General features: G+C 48.0%; 2 protein-coding genes across 5 annotated transcripts in view; one reads left to right on the top strand and one right to left on the bottom strand.

The window, feature by feature from the left end:
- Positions 1-27,314, bottom strand: part of LOC142575821 (uncharacterized) — a 262,670-nt gene that overhangs the window by 26,841 nt on the left and 208,515 nt on the right. The gene's annotated exons all lie outside the window — the stretch shown is intronic.
- LOC142573805 (high-affinity choline transporter 1-like) lies at positions 1,069-26,324 on the top strand. The gene is made up of 6 exons (XM_075683057.1): positions 1,069-1,330; positions 10,156-10,263; positions 16,782-16,937; positions 18,984-19,132; positions 24,527-24,676; positions 26,250-26,324. Exons 1-6 carry the CDS (start codon positions 1,096-1,098, stop codon positions 26,322-26,324), a joined length of 873 nt encoding a protein of 290 aa, XP_075539172.1. The 5' UTR covers positions 1,069-1,095.

Here is a 27,314-nt window from a genome sequence, read left to right as displayed (position 1 = left end):
CTGTGAGCGTGGTTGCGCATAAACCACGGCAATGCATGATAGTAACCTTGTAATAACCAACATATCATAAAATATGCCATAGGTTAAGTTCCATACCTAAAAATTGTGACTTTGCCATCAGCTAATTTCTATAGCTAATGTTTATACTTCCTCCTGCATTAGGTTTTAGATTGCCTAGCATTTGATTGTTTCTTATTGTCGAAATGTACTCTCCTTGAAGAAAAACAAAGGTGAAGGAGCTGTTCTAATTCGCCTTGATTTAAAACTGCGTTCGGCCATTACAGAGTTAAATTTGTGACCTGTGCGGTGCGTTAACATAAACGTTGCATAAGATTACACATCGCATAGGATGGCTTTAAAGGCTGTTTTCTGTGGTAGATTGCGTTATTGTACTCGATGCGTTACTAAAAATGATGATACGCGTTGTATTTATTTTTATAGCAATTACTCCACTGCATTACTAAGGCCTTGTTTTCCATAAATCCCACCACGTGCATTGCACCTGAATAACTTTCCTATTTCTTATTGCATTACCATGCACCCGTGTCGCGGATGATCTCCCGTCGTGGGCTTTAGGACTACTAAATTCGTGGCCGCCGCTGGGAGGCGGTTCTCAAAAGTTCGGAGCTGCAACAGCAGCTCTGGGCCGTCCAGCAAGCCGAAGATGGCCCCCGAGTCCAAGGACTTCGAGCCGGCGTACCTGAGGCCACCGCAATCGAAACTGCCTTAGGGTTCTTTTTAACAAGGTTTATTTTCTCCTTCATCTTCCTCCGGTTTTATTTTAACCACACGTAATTCCCGAAAGTGTACCCCGTGCACTGCACACGGGCGTTTCTCCCCTCGCTCTCTTTTTTTGAATTTAGCCCCCATCGAAAGGCGGCCGCCGCAGCTGGGATTTTATCCTGCGATGTTGGGCTTAGCAGCCCAACGCCAAAGCCACTACGCCATCACGGCAAATAACTTGTTGTGGGCACGTGGCGGTGTTTGAAATAATCATCAGCAGCAGAAGCGCCGCTCGCGAGTTTCGCGTGCGGCCCGTGGCACACGGACGTCCCATTCGGCCCTCGTCTCAAGCCGAAGGCCAGGAAAGGCGCCATGGCTGCGATGAACATAGTGGCTCTGCTGTTCATAATCATGTACTACGTCGCAGTCGTTATCGTGGGCGTCTGGGGACGCCGCAAGGGGCCCCTGACGCAGAACCACTCGATCGGCCCGCATGGGTCCCGCATATCCAGGCGGGAGATTGACGATGACGACCATGACTTCCTGCTCAGGCTGTTCGTTGCCAATCGGGAGTTGCCGCGGCTGCTCGGCGTCGCCTCTATGATCGGTGAGTGAAATGTCCATAGCGCATGTTAATGGCCTCCGAGATTGCGCGCGCTTGTCGTCGCGTGCAAATGTCGGAGGCTTTGAGTGAGAAGACATTTTTAGTTGTTTTGGGTTATATTCTTGCACGTGCTTACGTACCCTACGTATTGCGATATCAATTATATGAACACTCCAGGCTCATTTCTGCCGTCGACGTCGCATGAGGTTCTGTGTAAGTCCAGGGCCGTTAAAATCGTCGCACCGCGCCGTAAGCTGTACGTGAGAGTGAAAGCGTGGTAGGGTGAGCCGGCTATTGTGGCTCAATCTTGCGCTCGGAACGGAGGAAGGCGGGATAGCGCGCCGTCTTCCGTCGCCCACAAGGCTCCGGGGGGAGGGAACGGGCGTTCTACTCCAGGGGGCTCGGACGGCCGCGCTCTCTCCCGGGCCGCTGTATCATGAAAGCGAATAGCAACAGAAGAGAGTACGCCGTGCACTGTGTTTTTGCGAATTGGTTCGCGTTCTTGCGAGAGGCAGCGAGAACGTGAATTCGCTCGCTGCCGCTGCCGCACTTCCTCACTCCAGCGTTCTGACAGCGAATTTCCGCGTTCATCAAGCGAGATGTCTTTATATTTGCTAGTGCGCGCGTGACACCGTGCTCGTTAAATTAATTAGCATACGAAATAATTAATTAGTCTGCAATTAGGTATGATTAATTAGTCTACAAGTTTATGCGGCCGATAAAACTAATAATCTTGCTTCACTAACTTCCTGTGCATCACTAATATTCTGTTGACCAATTTGCTATAACAACCGATGCTTCGTCTTTCCGACAAAACTGCGACTTTTTTTATTGCGATAGCAAGTACAAGGGCACTCCAGGCACATTTCTGCCATTGGTGTAACCGTCGCCGACACCGTGAGGTTCCGTATACAGTCCAAGGGCGATAAAATCGTAACTGCGCGCCTTATGCAGTATGTACAGGGGAAAGCGTGCGAGGTTGAGCCGGAGGACGTGGCTCAACCTCGCCTGTGCAAGCGAGAAGGCGGGCCTCTCCTACACTGTAAAAATACTTACACCCTTAAGGGTATTTTCTTGTCGCACTGCTAACACCCTTACCGCTGGGGCCTTACAAAGATTTATAGAGGACGACAACGGAGCTCTAACTAGACGTACGATGACGAAACGTAGTTGAAAACAATACACTCATTCTGAAAGCCTTGGGCGCAAAGTGATATTCGACAAGGGAACTTCACAAGGAGAGGTATGAAAGTCTCCTATCGGATATTTCTCAGTACCCACTGCTGTCAGAATGATTACATAGTTTTCAACTACACTTTTTGTCATCGCACGCCTAGTTAGAGCTCCGTTGTCATCCTCTACAAATTTTTGTAAGGCCCTAACGGTAAGGGCGTTACAAGTGCGAAAAGAAAACACCCTTGAGGGTGTACACATTCTTACAGTGTATCGCGCGCGAGGCATGGCGGTGAGGGAAGGTAGGAGGGGGGGGGGGGGGAGGTGAGAGAGCTTTCTCCTTAAGGGCTTTGTCAGGCGGCTGCTGCTTACTATGCGGCCATCTTGAAAGCTATCTGCGACGTGGCCAAAGTGTGCGCCCGCGCGGGCCTCGTCTTCAAAGCAATCTGCGATGTTTGCAGAGTGGGTGTAGTGCAGGTAGCTTTGTATGCGCTGTGCTTTAAACTTTTCATTCGCATTGAGGCGAAAGTTGCACGAAAGTCAATTCCTAACTTCAGCATGTTGACAGCGAGTTTCCGCGCTCACCGAGTGAGATGCGTTTATGTTTACCTGTGTGCGCGTGACATCGTGCTTGCTAATTTAGTTAAAGCATGTTGGCGGGCTAGTTCGTTTGAATCCATGATAGAGTGTAAGAGCGAGTGAACGAGGTCGTAGAAATAAACAGACAGAGAGAAAGAGAGAGAGCTGTTTCTGTGTGTCTGTTTCTTTCTACGTCCTCGTTCTGTCGCGCTTACAAATTGTATCATTGTTAATTTAGTTTGTAAGTGGATGTTTACAAGCTTATATGGCCGATATAACTACTATACTTGCTTCGTATAACTATCTAATAATTGGTTATCGCAATCGATGCCTTGCCTTTCGGGCGACACTGCTACTTTTTTCATGAAGTTATTTTCCTTTCGACAAGATCAGCTTTTATTTCCCACAAAATGTAAATTTTACTTCACGGAAGCCATTCATTATACAAACCAATAAAATTCCATCGTTTCTCAATAGAGAGACATAAGACAATGTGAAGGGCAAAGCACGCTTTACAGGTTAAACGTACCGAATCGCTACGTATATAAAGTTCGAGGTTTGCTAACCATGTGTACCTATAATTTGGAAATTGGCTGATCGTTTTTTCTCGTTTGTAGGTCGTGTTTGCATGCGTGCATGCGTGTGTGTGTGCCTGCGTACGTGTGCATATGTGTGTGTATGTGTGCGTGCGTGTATGTCCATCTGCACATTGCGTGCAAAATTACATAAGAGGGTGATGTATAGCTAAAAAAGAACTGGCTGCTGGATTAACCTAAATAGCTGCTTAAATAAGCTATTCAGCAGGCAGAGCTCTTGAAGTACGTAGTTTCTACCTACTCCTTCTTTGTTGCTGTTCAAACTTTTCAGCAAAGCTTTTTATCGGCATAGCAGTTATATGGACACTCCAGGCGCATTTTTGCCCTCGTCTTCGCCGTTGTCATGGTATTCCGTATAAAGTCCAAAGGCGAAAACACCGTCGCCGCGCGCAGTATGTGCGAGTAAACGCGTGCGACTGTGAGCCGACGCTAGAGGCTCAATCTCGCGTGCCTAAATTAGGGAGGGGTCGTTGTACTGTTGCACTTCCAAGGGTTGACTATACGGGATAGTTGGTTCATTATCAAAGAAGGAACAGCGCTTCAAAACGGGACACAAAGTAGGAACCACACACAGACTGCGCTAATAACTGCGTGTTTATTATGTTGCTGAACCTTTTATACAGAGCAGTAAAAGGCAGTGCCAACAAGGCATTGCACTGGGTGCGAGATCTTTCCCATTTTTTCTTCTTCCCTTTTTAACCAAGGTGTGCCTTCATTTCGTGGTCTTGTTGGAACTGCCTGTTACTGCTCCGCATAAGAGGCTCCGCAATATAACAAACCCGCAGTAAGTCCACGCAGTGTGTGTGCGTTCCCTCCTTTGTCGTCCGTCTTGAAGCTCTGTTCTTTTTGTGTGGTACTTCGGCAGCAATTGCGTTGGCGCAGCCGCGCACGGTTGCGGGGCTTTATCTTGAAAGCGATCTGCTTTGGGGGCAGAGTTTAGGTAAGTCGACGGCTCTTAGTTTTGCGTGTGCTGTGTTCTTGAAGCTCAATTTGCGTTGAAGCAATAGACAGCGTCAAAGCACTTCGCTCGCTGCGGCTGCCCCGATTCCTCACACCAACCATTTGACTGCGAGTGTCCGTGGTTATCGAGTGTGATTGTTGCGTGCATCGCAATCGATGCATAGCCTTTCGGGCGAAGCTGCAACTCTTTCATGGAGCTGAAGATACGATGTAGGGTTACCGGTAAAGCTACCGATCAGCTTGGCAAGAGTCTCCAAGGATGCGCGAAGAAGCATCAGTGCCCTTTTGTTAACTGTGCACAAGGTGTCGTTCATCGCTTCCCATTTTCGTGCGCCAAAGTGTGCACAAGGCAGACCGATAGATGCCTAAATGACAGATTAAGGGAGGATAGGCAAAAATTGAACTGTTATCGAGCCGGGCATGTTTCAGTGCGTTGTGACGATTTCGGTTGTGAACCAATGTTTAAGGATTGTTCCGTTATGTATAGAACTACAGCTAATGATACGCGGGAAATCGTCGAAGCAAGCACGATTGCAAAACAATGTGCTAAATACGTCGGCACCCCATAGATTACTCAGAGCAGAAGCTAACTTGCTTATCTGGAAAAGGCTGGTTTGCACGTATGGTGATTTCTACTTCGTATTCGTTTTGTCGGTATAAGTACAATGCTCTTCTGCAATAAAATCAGACGATAGTTATAACGCATCGATCTGTCGTATTTCTTGTTTATGTCGGTTGAACGGTATGACCTCAATTACTGGCTTGAACGAACTACGGCGTCTGAAAGTGCACGCGCTGACAGGTTTTGCTGCGACCGTCCCATTCGGAACGCTCCTCAGCAACAAAGCGTAATCCGGTGAGCGTGCTTGACGGCCCGGAAGAGGCGCTGCTATAGTCAGGAATGAGGCATGTGTGTGCTACAGCAAAAATCAGGATAAAATTCAGCACATCATTATGAAATGCGAATAGATTCAACTAGTGAGACCCGTAGGTAACGTACACCTTAAAGAAGCGCTTTGATTTAAAGCGGACGGAAGCATCAACCGGTCAGCAGTCGAGATAAGCAAGATACGTTTAGACTATTAGTGAAAAAAAAAAAGAAACAGGGAAAATATTGGTACGACCGGATCCGCTACAGGAATACGTAGTTATACAATGTGCGATGAAGTGAAAGAAAGATTAAGGAGATGTATACAGAAATGCTATAATGAAAAGTCTATATGGCATACCTCCATGGCTAAATGAAGCAGGCTAGGTGACAATTGTCACAGCCCCGTTTCGAAGAGGATGTCAATAAATCATCATCACCACCATCGTCTGAGAGTGGTACAATTAGGACTCGATGGAAGTCAAAGGTCAGTGGCACGCCCACGGGAAGACTACAAGTGAAGCTGTACATGGTGATATGGGCTGGAAAAATTTTGAATTGAGGAAAGCTCAGATTGAAATTGATTTCGAAGAACTGCTGAGGAATATGAATGAAAGTAAATGGGTGGCAAGGGAGTATTCAAGTATTCGTCAGAAAAAACATTGACCCACGGTGGAGCAAAAGAACGAGGAAGCTTGCCAGCAAGTACGCGACCGGTATAAACCAGAAGTTGTAGCACCTGTAGGTGGCGCCATCTTTATGTTATGATGACGATGGTGACGGGACTGCCGGAACAGCGTGATTATCAGTTGTCTGCAGTTGCTGGTTCTGAAGCGGTGCAGCCGTTTTTTTTGGTTCTGAGTGCCAGTAATTATTGCCTTCTTTAACACGGCAACGACCCGCAACGGTGGTTTAGCGTCTAAGGTGTTGCCCAGCTAAGGACGAGGTCGCTGGATCGAATCCCGGCTACGGCGGCCGCATTTCGATGGGGGTGAACTCCAAACACGGCCGCGTCCGGCGCATTGCAGGCACGTTAAAGATCTCCTGGTGGTCAAAATTAATCCCGATTCCCTTCACTACTGCGTGCCTCATAATCAAATTCTGGTTTTGGCTCGTAGAAGGTCAAAAGTAATTAGTTCAATAATGGGACAACATTTCAGATCACAGAAATGTACCTCGGAGATAATGTAGCGGGAGCACCCTGTGACAGCATCTCCTTCAACGGAGCTTCAACATCGTCTGCTTCACAAAAGTTGCAATGTCGTGGAGTTGACCAAGGTTTTTTTTTTTTTCACCGAGATATGTATTACTAAACGCAGAATTTCAGAGGCATTAGATACCGTATGGAATATACTAGGCGACATCTAGTACGCTTTACATTTTTATTTAGATGTCGGAGCACAGGATATAAAAGAAGGAATATCATTTGTGCCACGCACTGGTGCCACACATTGTGCTGCATTTTACTTGTATTGCAGACAAGAAATCTTTTCATCTCGATCGAAGTGTGCTCTCAGCATACTGCTATTGGTATGAGTACAATGAAGCTACGATGTTTTGCACACTGCACGCAGTGACATGTAAAGCTCTAACTCTTACGTGTTTACGCAAGACTTTGACACGAAACAAGTATGAGCAGCGTTTCGCACCGACAACGGACGCACTGGCTATTAACCACTGGTCTGCTAGCCATCTAGTGGGCCAGTGCAGTGTGCCTGAGATCGAAGCATTACATCTTATGTCGCGTGTGCAGCCAGTTGCACGCACTTCATTATTTTCTCCGTCGCAGTGAATATTGACAACACACGAGTGTTGTCAATATTCAACACGATCGTGTTGAATATAGTCAAAACTTGCGTATCCACGTGGGACGTTGCTGAAGGGGACACCATCTCCGCTGAGAACGACTGAACATGCTTCTCGTGTAGCTGAGTGTGAGAATCGCACAATTATACCAGTTAAAGCACTCGTGCGTTGAGCGAGAGAAAGAAAAAGAAACGAAGTGAGCCACTGACGCGTGTTCAGACCTGTTTCTGTGCGCGCGCGAGTCGTATGCTGCTCTCTCTCTGTCTCTCTCTCTCTCTCTCTCTCTCTCTCTCTCTTCGCGGGCACGTGTACCCGAGTGCGGTTCCCTCATGTATACACGGATAACACACAGGGCACAGAATCCCTCTAAGTCCGTGCAGTCTTGTTCATTTACCACGAGGGAACAATCGCTGAGCGAGTTACTTACCGCCCGGGAGGCGAACTGAGCAGGTCCATAATAAGGGCGCCGAAATGTCGCAAACGGCAGTGTCGTGTTGTTATCGCAGGCCCGCCGCACAGGGAGGCACGACGCACCCTATATCGCGTAGTTTCGGAACACAAAACGAATACTCACCCGAGCAAGCCTCCTGGGCGCGAGCTCCTTTCCTCTTTAAGGCCATTATTCTATGGCGCCGTTGCTAAGGCGCCGTTGCTAAGCAGCGAATACACTCCTCACAAGCACAAGCTTCTTGCCTATCTGCGAACGTCAATCGCAGCACTATTGCTTCCTCTTACGCTGGTTGTTGGTGCAGCCAACGACGGCACCATGACCGCCCGGACAAATAACTTTTCTACGTCCCGTTTAGCAAATGCGCTAAAAGAACGTCTAGAGAAACTAGTTCAGCAGGAGCCGGCAGCAAGAGCGTATAGAAGCGTAGCAACACACACCGAAAGTGCGGCCATATTCTCCCGTCTCCCGCTGTCGGAGTTTCATAAAATAATTACTAGAGGGAACGCTGGCGCTAGTGTCTACGGGAGGTAAAGGCGGGGCGACGGTTCAGCCAGCATGGGAATGAAGCGTAGTACATCGATTTGCCTAAACGCCGTTCTTCTAGCTTCGAAGTGCTCCGTGACTTTATAAATTCATTATTTTCAATAAAGCACTCTGTGATAAATAAATACCAGTAGTGAAATTGCCCGACGGCAGCATTCAAACGCAAGATCTCTATTTAAATGATTGCGCCAGGGACGCGTGCATATACAAGGGGCATAAAACACCCTTACTAATTTTTCGTAGGAAAGCCAGCACGTTCAGATGCTTGACGCATTTCGATTCCGCCCCCTCGACAAGCTGAACCGCTGCAATCCGTAACGATTGTGCGTGCTCGCAGAGTATCCTGCACTTGCAAAAGTGTAGATGGCTCTGTAATTTAGGAAAATTAAAGGAGATAAAGCGTAATAAACGAAGCTACAAGAACGTCTCAATCAAAAAGTACGAAGATATGACAAATCCATGTATTCCCATGGCGGCTGAATGATTTCAGCGACAGAGTTACCTCTAGTAAGTGTCGCAGAAAACTCTTATGGCCGCAGTCACCGCAGCCCACACCAAAAGGGCCCACACCACTCGCGTTAGGAGGCTATAAAATGTCTGATCTCTTCGCGACTTAAAACAAATGCTCGCCCCCTAGAGGCCGCGCCAAGAACCAGCCGATGTAGGTTCAGCCGCAGGTTCTGACATTAGAGCGTGCGCTGCAATGTTGTCTCCTATAGAGTTGCCGTATAGGCTCCCTATACAGTAACTCTAGCCTCGCAGTTCTCAAGTTACCAAGGTGCCTCTATGCACAATCCTCCCCCTCCTCCCCCCAAAAAAAACAAAGAAAAGAATGTCGAAAGAATTTTGCTGTGCGCAATTATGGGCGTTCACTGCGGCGGAAAAACAAGCTATTGATCATTTCATCGTTACTCGAAAGCAGAAGAAGACGCTCAATGGAGAGCGACATAGATAAGAAACATGCGCATTTTGATAAAGGTGACCGACACCATGGTGGCTTGTTCGAAACACTTCATTCGGGACGTCTTTTTTAATGCTGGCGAGTACACCATTGTTTCCTTTTTATATATTTTAAATACGTTGATGGCGTTTCAAATCGCCGAGTGTAGTTAGTGATTAGTGATGTTCGCTTAAAACTTCATTTGGTTTGGATAGTTTATATTCTGCTTCCCCCGAGAGGCGAAGCATTCATAGGGTTAGGAAATTATTAAACAGCTATAGCCGTTTATGCAGCTTATAAGACGACTATTTTTACATGGTATATATACCATGTAAGGCTAGTCGTTTTATAAGCTGCATAAACTGCTATAAAAAAAATTGGCTAACGAACTAAATTAACAAGCCTTCACGTCCGCACAGGCATACTCGAGCACATCCAACTCGATGGCCGCGGACACTCGCTGTCAGTATGCTGGCGTTATAAAGACCGGCAGCAGAGGCGAGCGAATTTTCGTGCTGTCTATCGCTTCTATGCGAACCTGGCGCGCGAGATATCTTCTACCTTGGCATACATAAGCTAAAATACATGCGGAACCTCACGGCAACGCCGACGGCGAAAGTTCACCGGGACGGTCCGTATAACTGCTATCGCAGTAAGAATAATTGGTGAATCTCTTCTATTAGGTACCTGAGCATTGTGACTTCTTATGCAAATAATTTGTGCCTTTACAGAAATCTATCTGAGGATGCGAAACAGAGGCGACACAGGGCGATTTAAAGAATGCAAAAAAATTTGAACGAAAAAGTGGGGACATATATCCAGTGCACTATATTTTGTAAAGTGCTTCTTCGTTGGTTAGGACGTTTCCGTTAGGTGTCAGCCTGTTGCTAATTAGCATCCTTGCTCTCACAGCAACCTGGGTTGGAGGCGGCTATCTGAACGGCACCGCCGAGGCAGTCTACAAGTACGGCATCGTCAACTGCCAAGCTCCGCTTGGCTACGCGATGAGCCTGATCCTTGGCAAGTTTATGACGGTCATCCTGCTCCTGTGAATAGAGGACACGCCGCACAGCGGCAGTAATGTTGTAATGTACGGGAAACAATCGCAAAGCGGAGTAAGCAGGGTCGTAGGGAACGTCCACCATCCAGAGGCACTAGGGTTCAAAGTTGATGGGAATGTTGACTTGTCAATGGTTGAGACTAGCAAGATACGTTTGGAGTATTGGTGGGAAAAAAGAAAGGCAGAGAACAGATGGAACCGGCGTCGTTACATGCCTATAGGTAAGTTTACAATATGAATATAGAGGTTTTAATGAAGAGAAAGTTAGAGATGGTCTAGTAAAACTTGATCAGCTCAATCATGCTCGCGGGCTATTTGTCGCCGGCCCATTTATCGGGGACTCCATTAGAAGTCATCATCACCACCACCACCACCATATGCGCTTTAAGCATGCGAAGCCACCACCTCGTTCTACGCAAGCTTTCGTTCTTCATTGCGGGATCACTGAGAACAAACGGACCTTTTAGGAAAAATTAAATGGGGTTTTACGTGCCAAAACGACTTTCTGATTATGCGGCACGCCGTAGAGGGGGACTCCAGAAATCTGGCCACCTGGGGTTCTTTAACGTGCACCTAAATCTAAGTACACGGGTGTTTTCGCATTTCGCCCCCATCGAAATACTGCCGCCGTGGCCTGGATTCAATTCCGCGACCTCGACCTTTTAGGAAGAACACCAGGACGGAGTGCTCCATGCTATAAAAAAAATTTACCGACGATTACGATACTCCCTAATGCGAAATTTGAGCGCAGCTCTATAACTGTTTTCATTTCGCGCGCCAATATTTCGTATTATTATATAGGTACACGGTTAATATTAGAAAGAGAACGCTGTGAGTAGCGTAGCTGGCATGGACAATCTGTCTCGTGGGGCGCATTGCAAACGGAGCCAAGTTAGTCACGACCAAGGAGGCTTTACAAAATTTATTGAGTGGCAACTCCCACCGATTCTTACCAGCAGAGGTGAAGCCAGCGCTTTCCCTTACTTCATCGTTAAAAGCGTGCTGAACTAGGCGGAGACTAGTGGCAGTGCAGCTGCTCTTGCCCTGTGATAAGTTCTGGCGTGACTGAAAAATAAAAGCTCGTTGTTTGGGCTAGAATATTGCCATTGGCTTAGTCATCATGTCGCGATCTCCCATAATAAGTTAAGACGTTCAATTTTGATCCTAAAGCGAGTCGCACAGACAGACACACCAAGAATCATCTGCATGGCAAAATTGGCCGTTTCAAAACCGCTGAAAACGAAAAGCAAACGCTTCGTCTACTCCGCCACATCCCAACGTTAATCGATTCCCTTAGTAATATGGCGACGGCCGGCTTCAATTTCAGGGCACCATCTCCACTCCATAATTATCTTAAAGCGAAAGCTTTACTACGCCAGCCAGCGAGCCATTTCGGCTCGTCGCTCCGTATGCCGTATGCATGCAGCCGTATGCCGTATGCCATATGCCGTGGCCGACGAACGACCTTGAGCCGCCGTTGCCTAGCAACACCGTAGCCGCACTCCAACAGATGGCGCCGCCGTCGACGCTGCTGCTGTCGCCGCTCGCTCCACCAGATGTCCTCCGCTGGGGTAGAGGGAGAGGTGTCTCCTCGCGGGGTAATATATATATATATATATATATATATATATGCGCTTTGCCTTAGTGTATTTAGTCGTTATGGAGAGCTCGAAAGGGACGCAACAACGACAGAACGAAGCGAGGAAGAGGCAACCCGCTCAAGAGACGCCCGAAGAACGCGCCGCACGACTCGAGAAGCGTCGTAACGAAGATGCGGCTAGAAGTCGTGCCACGTCACGGAGTGACTTTTCAACTGCGGAAGAGACCCATTTTGCAGCTCTTGCTGTCGCAATTCAACTAGGGTTAACCAGAGCTAAACCACAGGCAATTATTTTAAACCTCCTTGGTCACGACTGCCTCGCTAATCGGCAGATCGCGAGAAGCAGCGGTTGGGTGACGCGTGGGCGTGATTAACCGCAGTCGCCGCAGATAGACATGTGCTCATGCAGCGCTCTGTTTCCACACAGACGAAGCGTGCTACTCTGCAACCATATCGTAGCCATTGTAGACGCACCGCCCGTCTTGCGCGGCACTACGCTTCTCTTCTCACGCCTCTGTTCCACCAACAACTAGAGTTGCCCTTCATAGCGGTGAAATCATGCCACCAGTGTCAGCGGTGACAACAGGCAAGGGAGCGTCACATCTAGACTTATTCATAGCCACTTGCCATCGCCCCTTGCCGGAGCAGTGATCCCCGTCACCCACGCTGGTGCCGCGGACTGACCTCAGCATCTGACGCCGCGGACGAACGTAGCCATCCCCATCTCATGCCGCTCTGGCCCCTCCTCCGAAGCGCAGATGAGATCGCCCACGCGGCAGCGGATGCCTTGGCCGCCGGCAACACAGCACATGCCCGGGACGTTTCCCCTCCACTCTTCCTCCATTTTCGACCTCAAGCATTCACAGTAACCTCCTACTCCACTTTTCTCCTTTGCGTTATCTTCTTTACTCTCCTGCTGTGCTCCACGTTCGCTTTCATCTTTTGTTGTGCTCCTACGCTCGGTTACGAGGTAAAACGCAGAGGCGCGCCTATGACCGGACATCTTCAGGCGCAATTTCCAACATGGTTTCGGCAATGTCCTCAGTGAACTGAACAAGAATTTTCGTTTATATTTGACGAAAATAAAGGGCACGTTGTGGATAATACGTAGGCAAACTTCAAAGACAGGCGACTAATTACGCCATTTGCAGTAAATCACGCATGCAAGTGATCCGGAGCTTTACGACTGTAACAAAGAATTCACCCCGTCGCCCTGGAAGGACTGTGAACTCAACAGGTATCAAGTGCAGCGGAAATTGATTGGGGGGAGGGGTTAGGGAGGGAGGATGCCATTGCAAACGTTATGGTGAAGTAACATGTGTGTTGATGAATTACTGTTTTTTTTAATTCCCATCAAGAAGTGCTCCAAATCATTACATCCGGGCAAGTTTTTAGACGGAATAGTAATATATATACGGGCAACCTTTTAAAGTATACGACATAATTACAAGAAGCTGAAACTTATTGCAACTGTTCAAAAAAGAGTTTCGCTGGAAATCTGTTTGTAATTCTTCAAGGTCGCACACATCTGCGGTCTTGTTTACAGCGAAGCTGTTAGCCTCTAGTTGATCAGTATTTTTCGTGACATCATACATGGGCAGAAATGTCGGCCGATCCTCGAGGTAGTGCGATACCGGGCCGACCCGCGGAGGAGGTGTAGCAGGCTTCAGCCACTGGGCAAGGTAAAGCGAAAAGTGTATACATTCTTTGCATCACGCATACAGCATACAGAACGTCATTCGTTTCAATAATGAACAAGCACAAAACAAGCATCCGAACCACATTAGAAAGTTTTAGAATAGGGGCCCAAACGTTTTGGGGCCGCAAGGAACTAGCATGGAAGCCACTGCGCATGAGCGAGACGCAAACTGCGTTTGGGTTCTGCGTTGGGAACGCTATTTCACTGATTTAGCGGGATCGCAAATAGCGGCCCCAAAAGCTTTGCGTCAGCAAACATGGCGGCACCCGTCGAAGCGATGGCTCTAACCAATGCCTCCTTTACTAGATGCCCGCCGCGTTGCTCGCTTTCCCGTTGTAGCGGCGGTTCCCTTAGTTCAGCATAAATTCCGTGAGGCGGCGCTCGTTGCCTTTTTAACTTCCGGCGGATGTGGCAGCGGGGGCTGAATACTTCCGCCGGCGCGTTATATGCGCGGGCGTCTGTTAGCGAGCGTTATCGCTGGCCTCCGAGACGGTGACAGATACCATGGTCATCTCAGAGGCCGCAGCACGTGATCTCAGTTGCAGGCGTTCGCCATGAGAGGCGCTCGTTGCCTTTTCATGGAGACGAGAAAAGAGAGAGGGCACGGAACAGAGTTTACCGGACAACGCGACAGGCATCTAGTAAAGGAGGCATTGCTCTAACCTAGCACTAAACTGGGTTCGATTCGTTGTAACGCGTGAAGTTCGCAAGCTAGGACAAGTGACTGCGATTATCGCTTTCTCTCAACTAGCATGTGTTATGAAGATTGATTCATCAGACGCCGCTGATTGCGAACTCGATTGTGGATCTCATGGTTCTTAGGCCTAACGCGGCTAAGCTTGGCTGGTGAAGGCACGTACGGTTGGTTTGCTCAAAACTAAGCGCTACTAATTGTTTGCTGCTTACAGAATAACCTCTAAATTGTAATTAAACACGAATACACGTAATTCAAAATTACTATTCCTATTATAAAATGGTATATTTTATTTATTTCTAATAGCTTTCCTTCGACACCCTAGTGGCGCTGTCAGCGCAAGGCGCTATCTGCAAACATAAAACCCTATCCTAAAACTCGTCACTCCTGCGTGCCCCAACGCTAACACCCGCAAAGCTCTTTGGGGCCCCTACTCTAAAGCTCTCTATTATTGATAAGGCGCTCCTGATAACAATGCGAAGTACGTAGCGCTCCCCACATATAATTCACGGTAGAGACTACTGTTGCGCTAGCGGCCGCAGCGACAGCAGCTTGAGACGTGGGGCGGGACGGCACTGGACTTTCGTATATAAAAGAACAAATCTAGCAACTGGTTTCATTGTTGTAGCATTGTTATGGGTAGGCAACGCTGTTAAGAACGGCCAGCTGCAGTGCAACTTTTGCCGGCGAGTTGCGACAGTGGCCGCAACTTTCCTGGAGCGCCGCCGCAAACCTCTAGCCACGGCGTGACTAAATCGACTTTGTGTCGAGAACAATACGCGCATCCTCCACTCTCCGTCGCTGGAGCTAGGATGCGTTCGACGAAGCAGGCTTTGTGCCGCGAGCGGTGAAGTGCCGCGGGAACATCGACAGAGACCCCTTCCGAAGCACCGTTATTGAAGTAAGCCCCGAGTTCTGCGAAGACAGTCGGACGGCGGCGGGCTCCACGTGATCCTGTGTGTGCGTGTGCGTGCGTGTGCGTGCGTGTGCGTGCGTGCGTGTGCGTGTGCGTGCGTGCGTGCGTGCGTGCGTGTGTGTGTGTGTGTGTGTGTGTGTGTGTGTGTGTGTGTGTGTGTGTGTGTGTGTGTGTGTGTGTGTGTGTGTGTGTGTGTGTGTGTGTGTGTGTGTGTGTGTGTGTGTGTGTGTGTGTGTGTAAGCCCTCGCGCTCAGAGGCGGCCGTTTCCGACCCCTGGGTATCGGAGTGGACCGAGTGTTTATAAACCGCTGTTGTGCGGATGCTCAGCACACTCTCTCAAGCAGTCATGTTAGACTGGTACACTTTCTCTCGCAGTCATGTTAGACTGACGTACTTTTCTCTCGCAGTCATGCTAGACTGATGAAATGCATGTAAATACTGTTAATAAACCCATATTCCTCGTTCTCGATGAGAGGCAGTCCTTCCCTTCGTCACCGTCTTCAGCGAGGATAAGTTGGACGACGGCATGGGCCAGCTGCCTTCTAATTCATGCCGGACTCCAATCTTGACAACTGATTACGAGCGATGGGATTGAGCCCCCAATCCTAACAACGCATAGTTAAGATTCCTGAGAAGCAGCGTCAATATGAGGAGCGGCAGAAGGAAAAATGGCAATGCGACCAACGGCAGCGTGCTGTCCAAATAACCAATACTCCCGTTATTACCATTACTCTAAATTACGATTACTACCATTATTCTTAACCAATAAAGCACTACATACCCGCCTCAGCAGTTCTAGTCGTGGTTTTCAACAGCTTCGCTGAACATTCATTTTCGCAGTGCCGGGATTGCAATTTGTTTCTTGGGAATATTACAACTAATTATGTGGATTGTACTCCATTGCGTATAACCTCGACACATAAACCTAAACTAGCGATAAACTTGCGCTGTAGACTTAACCACCGCGTACAATTATTCATGTAATTATTATAATTGTTTGTAGCAAATGTGCATTATTTATGTGCGCTGCACTGCTGCTACTGGGAGGGATCAGAGATCTCTGTCGGGTACTCATCTACTCCCGTTACTGCTTCTTGCCGTTTTATGCAATTGCAAGAAATAAATGCTAATTCAAATAATTGTTCGGGACCCATGGTTCACCACGTGTGACAAATAAATATGTCTGTCTGTTAAATATAAATATTACTGAGTGAAGCATTACCAGGCAATTTCACTTCTAATAGTCATTCGCAACACGCACACGCGCGCGCAGACACACACACACACACACACACACACACACACACACACACACACACACACACACACACACACACACACACATATATATATATATATATATATATATATATATATATATATATATATATATGAGAGAGAGAGAGAGAGGGGACAGACATCGTTTGCGGTTCCCCCCCCCCCCTCGAGAAATAGTTGGTACGCCACTGTGTCCAGTTTGAGACTACGTGCCGTATAGACCACAATATGTTATTTATGAGCGTGCGGTGTGTTCGCGATTCTAGCGATGCCCTCTCTTTTTCTGCGCAGGCGGCACTTTCTTCGCGAGCAAGATGCGGCTGACAGATTCGCTGACGATGCTGGACCCGTTCCAGACGCACTACGGCCGCTGGTCGGGGCTGATGTTCTGCGTGCCGGCCGTGCTGGGCGAGATATTCTGGACGGCTGCCATACTATCGGCTCTGGGCAAGTGCTCTGCGCACTCGTCGGAGTGATTTAACGACTGTGGCATAGCGCTGTTGAGAGAGTAGGGGGTTGCAACTTAACTTAATGGAATTACAAAAAAAGTTGACCCGGCATCCCGACCCTGCGAAAGTGGAAGGCCAGCGAAGCTGTTAGAAAACCACTCAAATGCCGTCGATGGGGATATGAAATGTTTTATATTTCTGCCGAAACTTAGCATTGCACCGTTGTCGAGCATTACGACTTTGCACTCTTCGACGTTGATCGTATTCACGCTGCTCTTCTGGAGTTCTAACTTTGCGCGCTCTACCCATAGAGGTCTCGCAATGAACTGAACGAGTTGGCATAGGCTAGATTACTCATTGATGCGTATGCTGCTGTTGCCCCTTTCCCGCCGGAGCAGCTTATGCAACCGTAATCTTTACCGGGAAACACACGCGGGGAGAAGGAACGTGCCCCACGTTGTTCACACGTGCCTTATCATCCAACATGCGGTTTTGACGCTTGTTTTGCGATTTTCTTGGTTGAAATGAATACTGAGCTGTATGTTGTATGCCTGATTCCAAAGGATATATATCCACTTTTTTGTGGTGCATTTTTCTGTTTTGCTGACAGACACGAAAGATCCCGACGAATAGAAGGTTAACAGCTACGCTGTAAAAATAAAAAATGGCAGTTTCGCCAAAGCGACGGAGCACTGACAGCGAGCATGGAGTGTAGCATAGAGCTCGAGCTCTTCGTACGAAATGTTTCCAGTGTTGCCGCATATTGCACACCTGGCCAGTGCAATCCGAGCTGCAGTTACAACCAAACGCATGCCAGCAGCGCTGCAAGCGGCCTATCGGTATGGCGCACGAGTTGAGGCCGACAGGAAACCGTAGGCGTTTGTTAGCGCCCAGGGAATGTATTAGAGCGTCTATCGTGACTGTGCCACCTGCTCAGACCATGTTGGCGCACAGCTGCTGAGCAGGAACGTCAATGTGGCTGCGCACAGCTGCCACGCCAGCGGCGGAAGGCGAAACGTTGCCCTGGCTTCTTTGTCGAGTCAGTTTGAACGGGCCTTGCCGACGCGCCCACTTGGCATCGTCGTTCCTGCAGCGAAACGGACTGCGCGTCTCTCCAGGCCTTTCCAACGCGCTTATCAGACAAGGCATCAGCCTTCTCGCCTTAAGTACTCGCCTTCGCACGACTCGACCGCGCACGCGCAGCACATCACGTGATCTCCGACACCCGTTGCATCGCCGCGCCTGCGTGCACCGTCGGTGCTGCATCGCTGCGGCGGCGGCGGCGGCGACGGCGCCAACAGTGTGAACCACGCCTCAAATGTCGCGTATAATTGCTATAGCAATAAAATGTTCAAACAACCAAAAATACGGTAAACTTGTGTGACTATGCAAAATCATTGCTCATTCATTTTTCAGTGAAACTGGTACTTTCGACGGGCGGCATTAAAAATTGTAGTTGCCTGTAACTAAACCGTGCGTTTTAAAACATTGCCGGCACATGACTCAATTGTTTTAAACGTTACCTGTACATAACGCTTTCGAGTATTTCTTTACCAAATCTCTAGCAAAGGTTGTAATTAAATAACACCATTTAAACTGTATATTTGCCCACACATCACCCATAACCTGCATGCTCTCAATTTCCACGCAAGATAAACAAGGTGACTAGTTAAGCTCACCGAGCGCAGCGCGGGTGCATCGTTATAATTCGTGAAAATATAGAGAAAATTTGCGTACACATTACTCCCGGCATGTCATCTATTTGCCGCATCAACGTCTTGACTACAAGCAGGCGCTGCCGGAGTCTGCATGGAAGGCTCAAAGTGCCGTTGGCTTCATTGGGCTGATAATAATCGCTATTTTCTCATTGTACACGCAAAGGCACACTAATATCAATCAATCGATCAATCGATCAATTTATTGATCTGAAGCCTGAAATTTGTCTTGCACTCTCTGCGTCCTTTTTAACGCTAAGGTATGAGCGCACTTCGAGGCAACAGAAAACGAGTGTTGCAGACAGATATTCATACGTCTTGGCGTGCAGGCGACACAGCGAGCGTGATCATCAAGGTTGACTCTCGGTACTTCATCATCATCTCCGCTTCGGTAATCTTATTCTACACCTCTGTGGGTGGTCTCTTCGCGGTCACGTACACGGACGGCTTGCAGCTCGCCACCACCGCCGTACTGCTGGTGAGTCGTTGCGGGTGATCCGACAACGCCAGCGGCAGACCATGCAGAATAGCATCGCTACGAGTGCAAGGTCAAGGATTGCAAGGAGTGCAAGGATGCATTAAAAAATACCCAAACACGGCCATCAAGTATCCAAAATCCAACACGGCGATCCCATTGGCGCCACCATGTTTGATCGCGCGGTAGGGAAGTCCATTGGTTGCCTCAGGTTGCTCCGTCGCCTTCGTGTTTACAATGGATGCGCATGGACCCCGTATGGCTCAGCAAACCCCTGTTTAGGCAGGTATTGTAGACGGTGAGCGGGTGGACGACATGAACTACTGCCGCAGCTTTACATGCAGAGGATATGTAAGTGCTTTCTTAGCTCATTACGCCTTGTCGAAACGTTTCGAGCAGCGTACACAGTGCTTCAGTGCTTCTACTAGAAGCAAGGCTGGAAATATATTCCGAAATGTCCGAACGTCGCGCTTCTGAATTAAATCAGGATTACAGTGCCTCTCGTCCTTCATTCTTTTATTTGCCAATCACTCTGAAGGCTTGTCATGTTTCTGACTCAGTAACGTTCCTCGCTGCGGCTGGTATCTGATTGGAGCGTGCATCATCTTTTGCGGTAGATTTGTTCTTGCCGCGCACAATTAAGGCTTTGAACGTAGATATTCGGTGCACTGTAATAGCCTGTAGCAAAGACGCGTTATCGCTAGTCACTCGCTTACAACTTTGGAACATTCAGAGACGCCAAGCTTCCAACATCCTGTGCTCTTGGTGTAGTCCTCACCATTCACTTATCCAACCGTGTAGTCATCACGGCGGCCGCATTTCGGTGGGGGCGAAATGCAAAAAACACCCGTGTACTTAGATTTAAGTGCACGTTAAGGAACCCCAGGTGGTCGAAATTTCCGGGTCCCCCACCACGGCGTGCCTCATAAACAGAAAGTGGTTTTGGCACGTAAAACCCCGTAATTTTTTTAACCATGTAGTCATTCATTCCATTCCCTGATCCTTGATAAATGTGCGATAAAGTGGGCATAAACTTGAGTGTCTGATGGGGTTGATGTGGCATGGATAACCGCCGAGGAACTTTCTATGCCCGGAAACGGCACTACTCTCTTTGTCACTGTGGAACGAGCGGTACTCTCTTGCCGAAATTGCGGGGTTGAAGTACTTACTCTGGAGGTTAGCGTTTTGTAGAAGGTAAAATAATTTACAGCACTTGTCTTCACTTTAGTAGCAGGTTTTCGTAGAAAACAGAAGACGAAGATAAATTTATTGGCTTTGTTGCAGACACAGTCGAACCGCGATATAGGCAACACAGATTTATCTAAACTATTTGTTTGCCGAACTTTCCACTAAATGCCTTGTACTTTTCCACGGGAATAAAAAAATGGCCATCTTTTTGATTTAGCAAAGTCTTTGTGCGCCGCTTGTACCTGTCAGATTTTGAGCTAAAGTGTTGGCGTTTTTTTCGAAGGTACTTGGTGACGTATGAGAGTCCCACTGAGCTTCACTATGCCTACGGACTGAGTACTTATGGTTGGAGGCAATTGGACGTCCCCTGCCACGGACCCCGTAATTATCTCGTTCAAGCGAGAGATCTGGCTAAGGGAGTCTATTCCGGCACGCACCTCGTTGAATGCCATTATATTCCTGCACATTGCAACACTGTTACGGCGGTGCCATGGAGCTCCCTGTTCATTCCTGATGGCAGCGTAGGACTCTTCTCAAAAGATTGTGATAACGTGTCCAGGAGATACAACAAGGCAGGGCTGAGCTTTTCTTCGTTCCCCTCGCCTAAACGCAGACTGCCATATTGTAGATGGGCATCAAGAGGTCTGGTGTAGTCCCACTATAGTTTTCCTTGATTCCTCTTACAAGTGCTTCTGCAATTTCATGCCGTTTACAAGTTAGGCTTCTAAACTTCTATTCGCATTGTTTACATCCCAAAGAATATGACGGGTATGTAGTGAGCTTGAGAATACAGTTAATATTTTAACCGCTTTGGCTATGGTAAGTTGCGGCTTCACGTCGTTAGCCATCTGCAGCACTGAATGGCTGTAGCAACATCTCCTCCGAAGACCTGGACACAGCCTTGTATTTCGGCAAGGAATTGGCATTAGATCATCATACGGTATGAAGATATGAGCAATGAAAGCTACCTAAGAGGATGAAAACTAGCGCAAAATAGGTGCCTGTAGCTAGGAATCTTTGGAGGGGGTGTAAAGGGTACACACTGGACCAGGGAATAGGGGAGTGGCGCAGGCGGATGTTCTTGCATGTCGTTTCTTACCAGGTCTCTCTGCTGCTCAGAATAATATTAGCGCATGCGTTAATGTCGGCCCGTGCGGGGCAAAAAACAAATGTTTCTCTAGCTTATTATCCCACCGCTACCCAAAAACATGCATCCCGAACACCACAGGGAAAGGCGGGAGGAAAGGGCAAGGGCTATACAGAGGAGATTCCAATGCACTCAGGACGTGGTGTACGTCGACGCGGCAGAGTACACGACTAATCAGAATATGTGTATCGTTGCAGTGAACTCGGAAGGTGGGCGTAAGGTCAGCGGATCTATTAAAACCAACAGAGCCGAGGTGGCTGAGGAATCGGCCATTGCTCTCGCAATGGCTTCCACACTGGCCACGATAATAGTCAACGATTCTAAAACTGCCATTCTAAATTACGCAAAGGGGCGCATTTCGCCGGAATCACAATGTATCCTGGCAAACTTCCGCGGCGACCGGGTTGTCCATATCATCTGGGCGCCTGCGCACTCCTCCCTCCCCGGCAATGAGGCAGTCGACACCGTGGCTCGAGGACTCACAAGCCGAGCCACCGGGGCGCCGCGGCTGGGGCTGACAGGGTACCAGATGGTTGGCTACAGGGAGATAACTAATCATTACAGATTGTGGAGGGTGCGTTTTCCTCCCGCACACCCATAACTTAATAAGGAGCAGGCGGTGGCATGGCGCGTCCTTCAAACAAATACAAATCCAAATCCGGTGACTTATAATCATTATTACCCAGACCAATATTCGGCCAACTGTAAATTTTGTCAAGAAAGGGCGGACCTCGATAACATTATCTGAGCCTGCCCTCGGGCGCCCCGACAGGGCCAAAAAATTCAGGATCGGAAGCAGTGGGAGACCGTGTTGCTCAGCTCGGCTCCCGAAGCCCAACTTTTGGCTGTCCAGCAGGCCGAGGATGCCGCTAGAGCTCAAGGGCTTCTGGCCGCCATCTAGGCGGGGTTGGCCCCCCCACCAATCTGCCGGCTATATAAATAAAGGTTATTTCTCTCTCTCTCTCTCTCTCTAGCGAATGTGGGTTAAGAGACTCCACACAGACCTTCCGTTCGTTTTTTTTTTTTTTTTTTTTTGTGGACGGTGCCATCTTTCACCAAAGCTCCCCACTTTCAAAGCCTGTCCCCACTCTTATGCCTATAAATAATAAATATGATCATTATACTTTTATTACTGCGATTATGAAGTCACATTTGGAATATAAGACAATGATGAATGTAAATAAACGCATATGCATAATAAATCCAATGAAAGCATAAAAGTACCATGGGGAAAAGCTGACGGGAAGGTGCAGTTGATCCACTTGCCTCTTGCCCGTTCTACATAACTCAAGCAGCATCAAGCAATACAAATCCGCTATTCCAGATAACACTTCTCCAAGTGGATTGTTCCATATAAAAATAACGGCTGCAGCAGCGGCAGCCACAGCAGCCGCAGCCGCAGCCACCTGCCCGCCCGCTTTTTTATGTCCAGTGCTGGCCGAAGGTCTCTCCAGGCGATATCCAAGGGCCCTTTTCTTGTGCTAGCTGATTCCAACTGCGCCTGCAAATTTCCTAATTTCATCACCCCATCGTCCAATGCGCTTCCCTTCCTTTGGCACTCATTCTGAAACTCTGTTGGTCCACCGGTTATCAACCCTACTCATTTCATGCACTGCCCAGCTCCATTTTTGTCTCTTAATGTCAACTAGAATAACGGCTAATTCCGTTTGCTCTCTGATTCATACCGCTCTCTTCCTGTCTATACGTTACGCCTAGCATTCTCCGTTCCATCGCTGTTTGCGCGGTCCTTAACTTGTTCTCGAGGTCTTTTGTCAGCCTCCAAGTTTCTGCCCCATATGTTAGCCCTGGTAGAATGCACTGAATGTACACCTTTCTTTCGAATGATAATAAGCTTCCACTCAGGATCTGACAATGTCTGCCGCATGCGCCCCAACCCATTTTTATTCTTCTGTACATTGCCTTTCGATAATCAGGGTTCCCTGCGAGTAATTGACCTAGATAAACGTACTCCTGCTGTATAGCAACTGATGATCCTGAATTGTTTCTTTGTCGGGTTATTGCGCAATGTCTTTTTCGTCTGCATATAAATTTTCAACGCCAACCTTACGCTCTCTCTGTTAAGGTCCTCACTCATTTGTTGTAATTCATTCCCAGTGTTGTTGAATAGGACAGTGTGATCTGCAAACCGAAGGTTTCAGAGGTATTCGCCGCTTAACTTTACTCCTAAGCCTGCCCACTCCAGCAGCTTGAATACTTCTACGCATGGAGGGAATAGCGTCGGACTGTGTGTCTCCTTGCCTGACTCCTTCCTTGACGTGTAAATAATGTGATACTAGTGCCCATGCGAGGCTTGCGCGTTCTCGACGATGTATTGTGAACACGCACCTGGTGAGGACAGCACCGCCTCGTGTCATCATCGCAGAAAGGACCCGCTCTGTGGTCTCGCACGACGCACTCCTGAGTTCTCTGGCACACTATGGTAGCGTAGTCTTGGCCTGGAGATTTGTGCATTCTGGGACGAGATGGGAAGTGGACTATTCAGCGCTGTTGCAGTGGTGGCAGGCTGGGGCCATGTCCTCTGTGTATTGCGAGCGCACTGCGTACCTCTGCGGATCTTGCCCAGTGGATCGCTTTCATTGGAATTTCATCACCAATCAGTTCTGCCAGACGTTTCGGGAGCTCAACTTCTATTGCACTGAATGGGCTAGATTTTTGCTAGCTTGCTGTGGGATGCGTACGGTGTAACATGCAATGCTTAATTCAAGCTGGAAAAATTTGATGTCATGGCCATTCGATACCGAACAAGACTGCCTCCGTCTCCGCCCGAAAAAAAGCCATAGAACTGCAGAAACAGAACACTGGCGGTATCTCGTTTTTTTTTAGGAGAAACCGGCAAGAAAACTCCCTATTTTGGCGGACGCCGGTGCCTTATGATGTCATAACGGGGGTAGGTGATGGCTATCTGTATCAGAGCTAAGTAAAGTTCTGCAAGAGAACATGACACTGTGGAAGAAACATGTACGGGTTGCTGACTTCACCTGTCCACAATTTTCGAGTAAAGAAGCTTCGAGTCGAGCTTATCACCTTTCTTGCTCGTGCAGTGGATATGCGTGCCTGCGTGCGTATCTCACAAGGCGGTGGGCACTTTGGGTCCCCAGTACACAGACTGGATCGGCTACGTCGACAGCGAGGATCTCAGCCAGGTTGTCGACTTGTTCCTCATGACAGCGCTCGGAGGAATTCCGTGGCAGGTAAGGCGGCGATGCTATGCTCCAAGCACGCATGCGCATGCAGGACGCCATGTTGTAGAGCGACAGGCGTTTGACGGCGACGGCAGGTAATGGAGTGCCCGGGCGGTAACCAGGAAGGCGGCTCAGAGCTGCTGACGCTACCACTCGACACAAATTGGATATGTTGGGTGTCCCAGGTAATGTTAGGAAGAGTAGGACGTATAGAAGGACGAACACAGGGGAGAAAAGTGAGGCAGACGGGAAGATCGCAAACTATCAACTGTGTTCGTCTTTAATCGCGCAACCCATCTTAACTTAGAAATGCACCAACTCGCCCAAAAAGAGATTCGCCTAAACTGTCCCGGGTAACTTTTTGATAAACTGCTCTCCCGGAAATCCAATGCATATTTACGTGTGCAGAGTGCATCCAACTTGCGCCAAAATTTCAAAATACGAAACTGCCACGTAGCTGGACAGAACCAAGTTAACGTTCTTAGCCGTCGCTTGGAGAAAGTCGGACTATTGTCCAATTGCAGTAGTTACTATTAGTTAATCAACTCGATTTAATGATATATTTAGATCAAAAGTGTGAACGAGGAAATTGTGTGGTCACCCGGTACTTTTTTATAATTCGGAGGCTTTCTTTCCCGCTTGGAAAGAAGACTATATATTGAGCAACAGAAAGCAGGATGGCGATTTTTTTTTTCAGGCTGGTCTACAATTTTCACATTGACACTTTTGTTTTAAACTTAATATTTCAGAAATTGAATAATAATGAATAACTAAGTGTGTAAATTAGGCGAAATACAAAAAAAAATAATTTGTCCAGCTACTTGACACTTGCATATCTTTACATTTTGGCGCAAGTTGTATGGGATGCATGGTTTTATGTCACACGTAAAGGCCAAGATATGCAATACATTTTTATACTATCGTTTAGCCTAAACAAGGAAAAAGATCCTTTTTGTGCTACTCTATACCAGTGAGGTACATGATTCGCCCGCAAAAATAGGTTAGTAGAAATATTTAAAGTTGCTGGCGTTATCACCGCAAGACCTCTCCCGGAAATAACTTCTGGGCACGACCCTGGATGCGCCAGAACGCGAGCTCCTGCAGTCGCAATACGTGTGTGAAAAAGACTCAGGAAGGCAGTGCTGCGAACCTTAGAGAAATTTCTCTGGATGTAGGGATTTTAGGCCTTAGTTATGAAAAATGTTCCAAATCTAGGGAAGACATGTGCTACGACACTGAGGAAAGAAAAGCTTACAGACTGGAGAAAGTAGCATGCTGCGACGCCGCAATGGCCGATACGTGGAACTACAGACGTAGAGCGCGCATTTTCATTGCACTCAGCCCAATCTGCTTTCGAATTAGCATGCGAAGCTGGACTTGTGGTCATAGTGAGATGCGTTCAATGGACCTGCTCGACGAAGCAGGACCGGTGCAGACGTCAACCGCCTCGCTTTCTTCTTTCGTCGGAGGACAAGTACAAGCTTCATAAAACCGGTCTGCGCGGCAAGCGTAAGCAGTTCTGTGGAATTCCTAAGGGCTGCCAATGGATTCGTCGTGGTGCTCTGTGCCCCCGACTACTCAGTTTGACCCACTGAAAGGGTTCGGCAGTTTCTTGGAACTTTACCAGTTTTCACCCAGGGCAACCACATCAGAATAACGAGGTGGGGAGGGGGTGAGTGCCAAATACCTCGATGTAGGCTGGCCGTGTGGCATAACAGCGGACGGATGTACGTAGCGCTGAGCATGACTAGGTGGTCAGTGCGCTGCGTAGCCGACTATGCTCTCAAATTTAACTTCCGTAGGTAGAGCAAAACACTGGCATTGTATAGCCCGAGTGGTCGCGTGTTTGGTTGAGTTTTGGCTTCGCGGCAAATGGCTTGTAGGCGTGCAACCGTGGTTCTGCTACGTCAGTACATCGGAACACGCACGAAAGCTTATTGCACTGGTATTGCTACCTATTCTGTAATCTGGTATAGTACGGTGCCAGGCTCCTTACAACTGAAGTAAGGTTTTGTGTCAGTCTGGGCATTTGCTGTCCAAAATTGTTTTGCGCGTGGTACGAGTATAAACATGCTGGCCTTTTGTTCTGTAAATGTAGTTTCAAGCAGGCGGCTGTGGTCTTGGCATCAAGAATTCTGCTTAGCACGGCTTGCGCTGAAGCATCATTTCAGCTTGAGTTCAGCGACCTCGTTATATGAATGTATTAAACGAGCTTGGAAATAAATTGAAACTAAATTTTCAACCGTAACAAAAAAAGTAAATCTTTACGAAAATCATATTGACATACTCAACAAGCGTATCTTACAGAAATGTGGAAAAATCTAGGGAATTTTTGTCCACTTTAGAGGAAAACTGCCTTGGAAGCCTCACAGAACTGCATGAAGGGCAGCCAACATTCATCGTGGACGAACTATTTGCCACAGCTTTACGTTAGGCGCAGAAGAAGACTTCGTACGATTTTATCCTGAACTATACACGCCGTTGGCGCTACCCTATTGCCAGGATGTTGAGGCAATAAGTAGTGTCGGTACGCTAACTTGAGAGGCATTGTTCAACCAGAAACTAGTCAGGAATGTTTTATGGATGTTGTGTTGATTCGGTCGTAAACAAAATAACAAAGAAAGCAGAAAATGTCCAGAAATATATG

This window comes from Dermacentor variabilis, chromosome 3 (assembly GCF_050947875.1).
Source record: "Dermacentor variabilis isolate Ectoservices chromosome 3, ASM5094787v1, whole genome shotgun sequence".
NCBI lineage: Eukaryota > Metazoa > Arthropoda > Arachnida > Ixodida > Ixodidae > Dermacentor > Dermacentor variabilis.
Note: the sequence above shows the minus strand (reverse complement) of the source record. Positions and strands in the feature narration are given on the sequence as shown.

Excerpts from the sequence above, each read along its gene's own strand:
- LOC142573805 (XM_075683057.1), top strand. The coding sequence starts at position 1,096 with ATGGCTGCGATGAACATAGTGGCTCTGCTGTTCATAATCATGTACTAC. Across the intron at positions 1,331-10,155 it reads CGGCGTCGCCTCTATGATCG|CAACCTGGGTTGGAGGCGGC; the intron begins GTGAGTGAAATG and ends TTGCTCTCACAG. Across the intron at positions 10,264-16,781 it reads CGCGATGAGCCTGATCCTTG|GCGGCACTTTCTTCGCGAGC; the intron begins GCAAGTTTATGA and ends TTTTCTGCGCAG.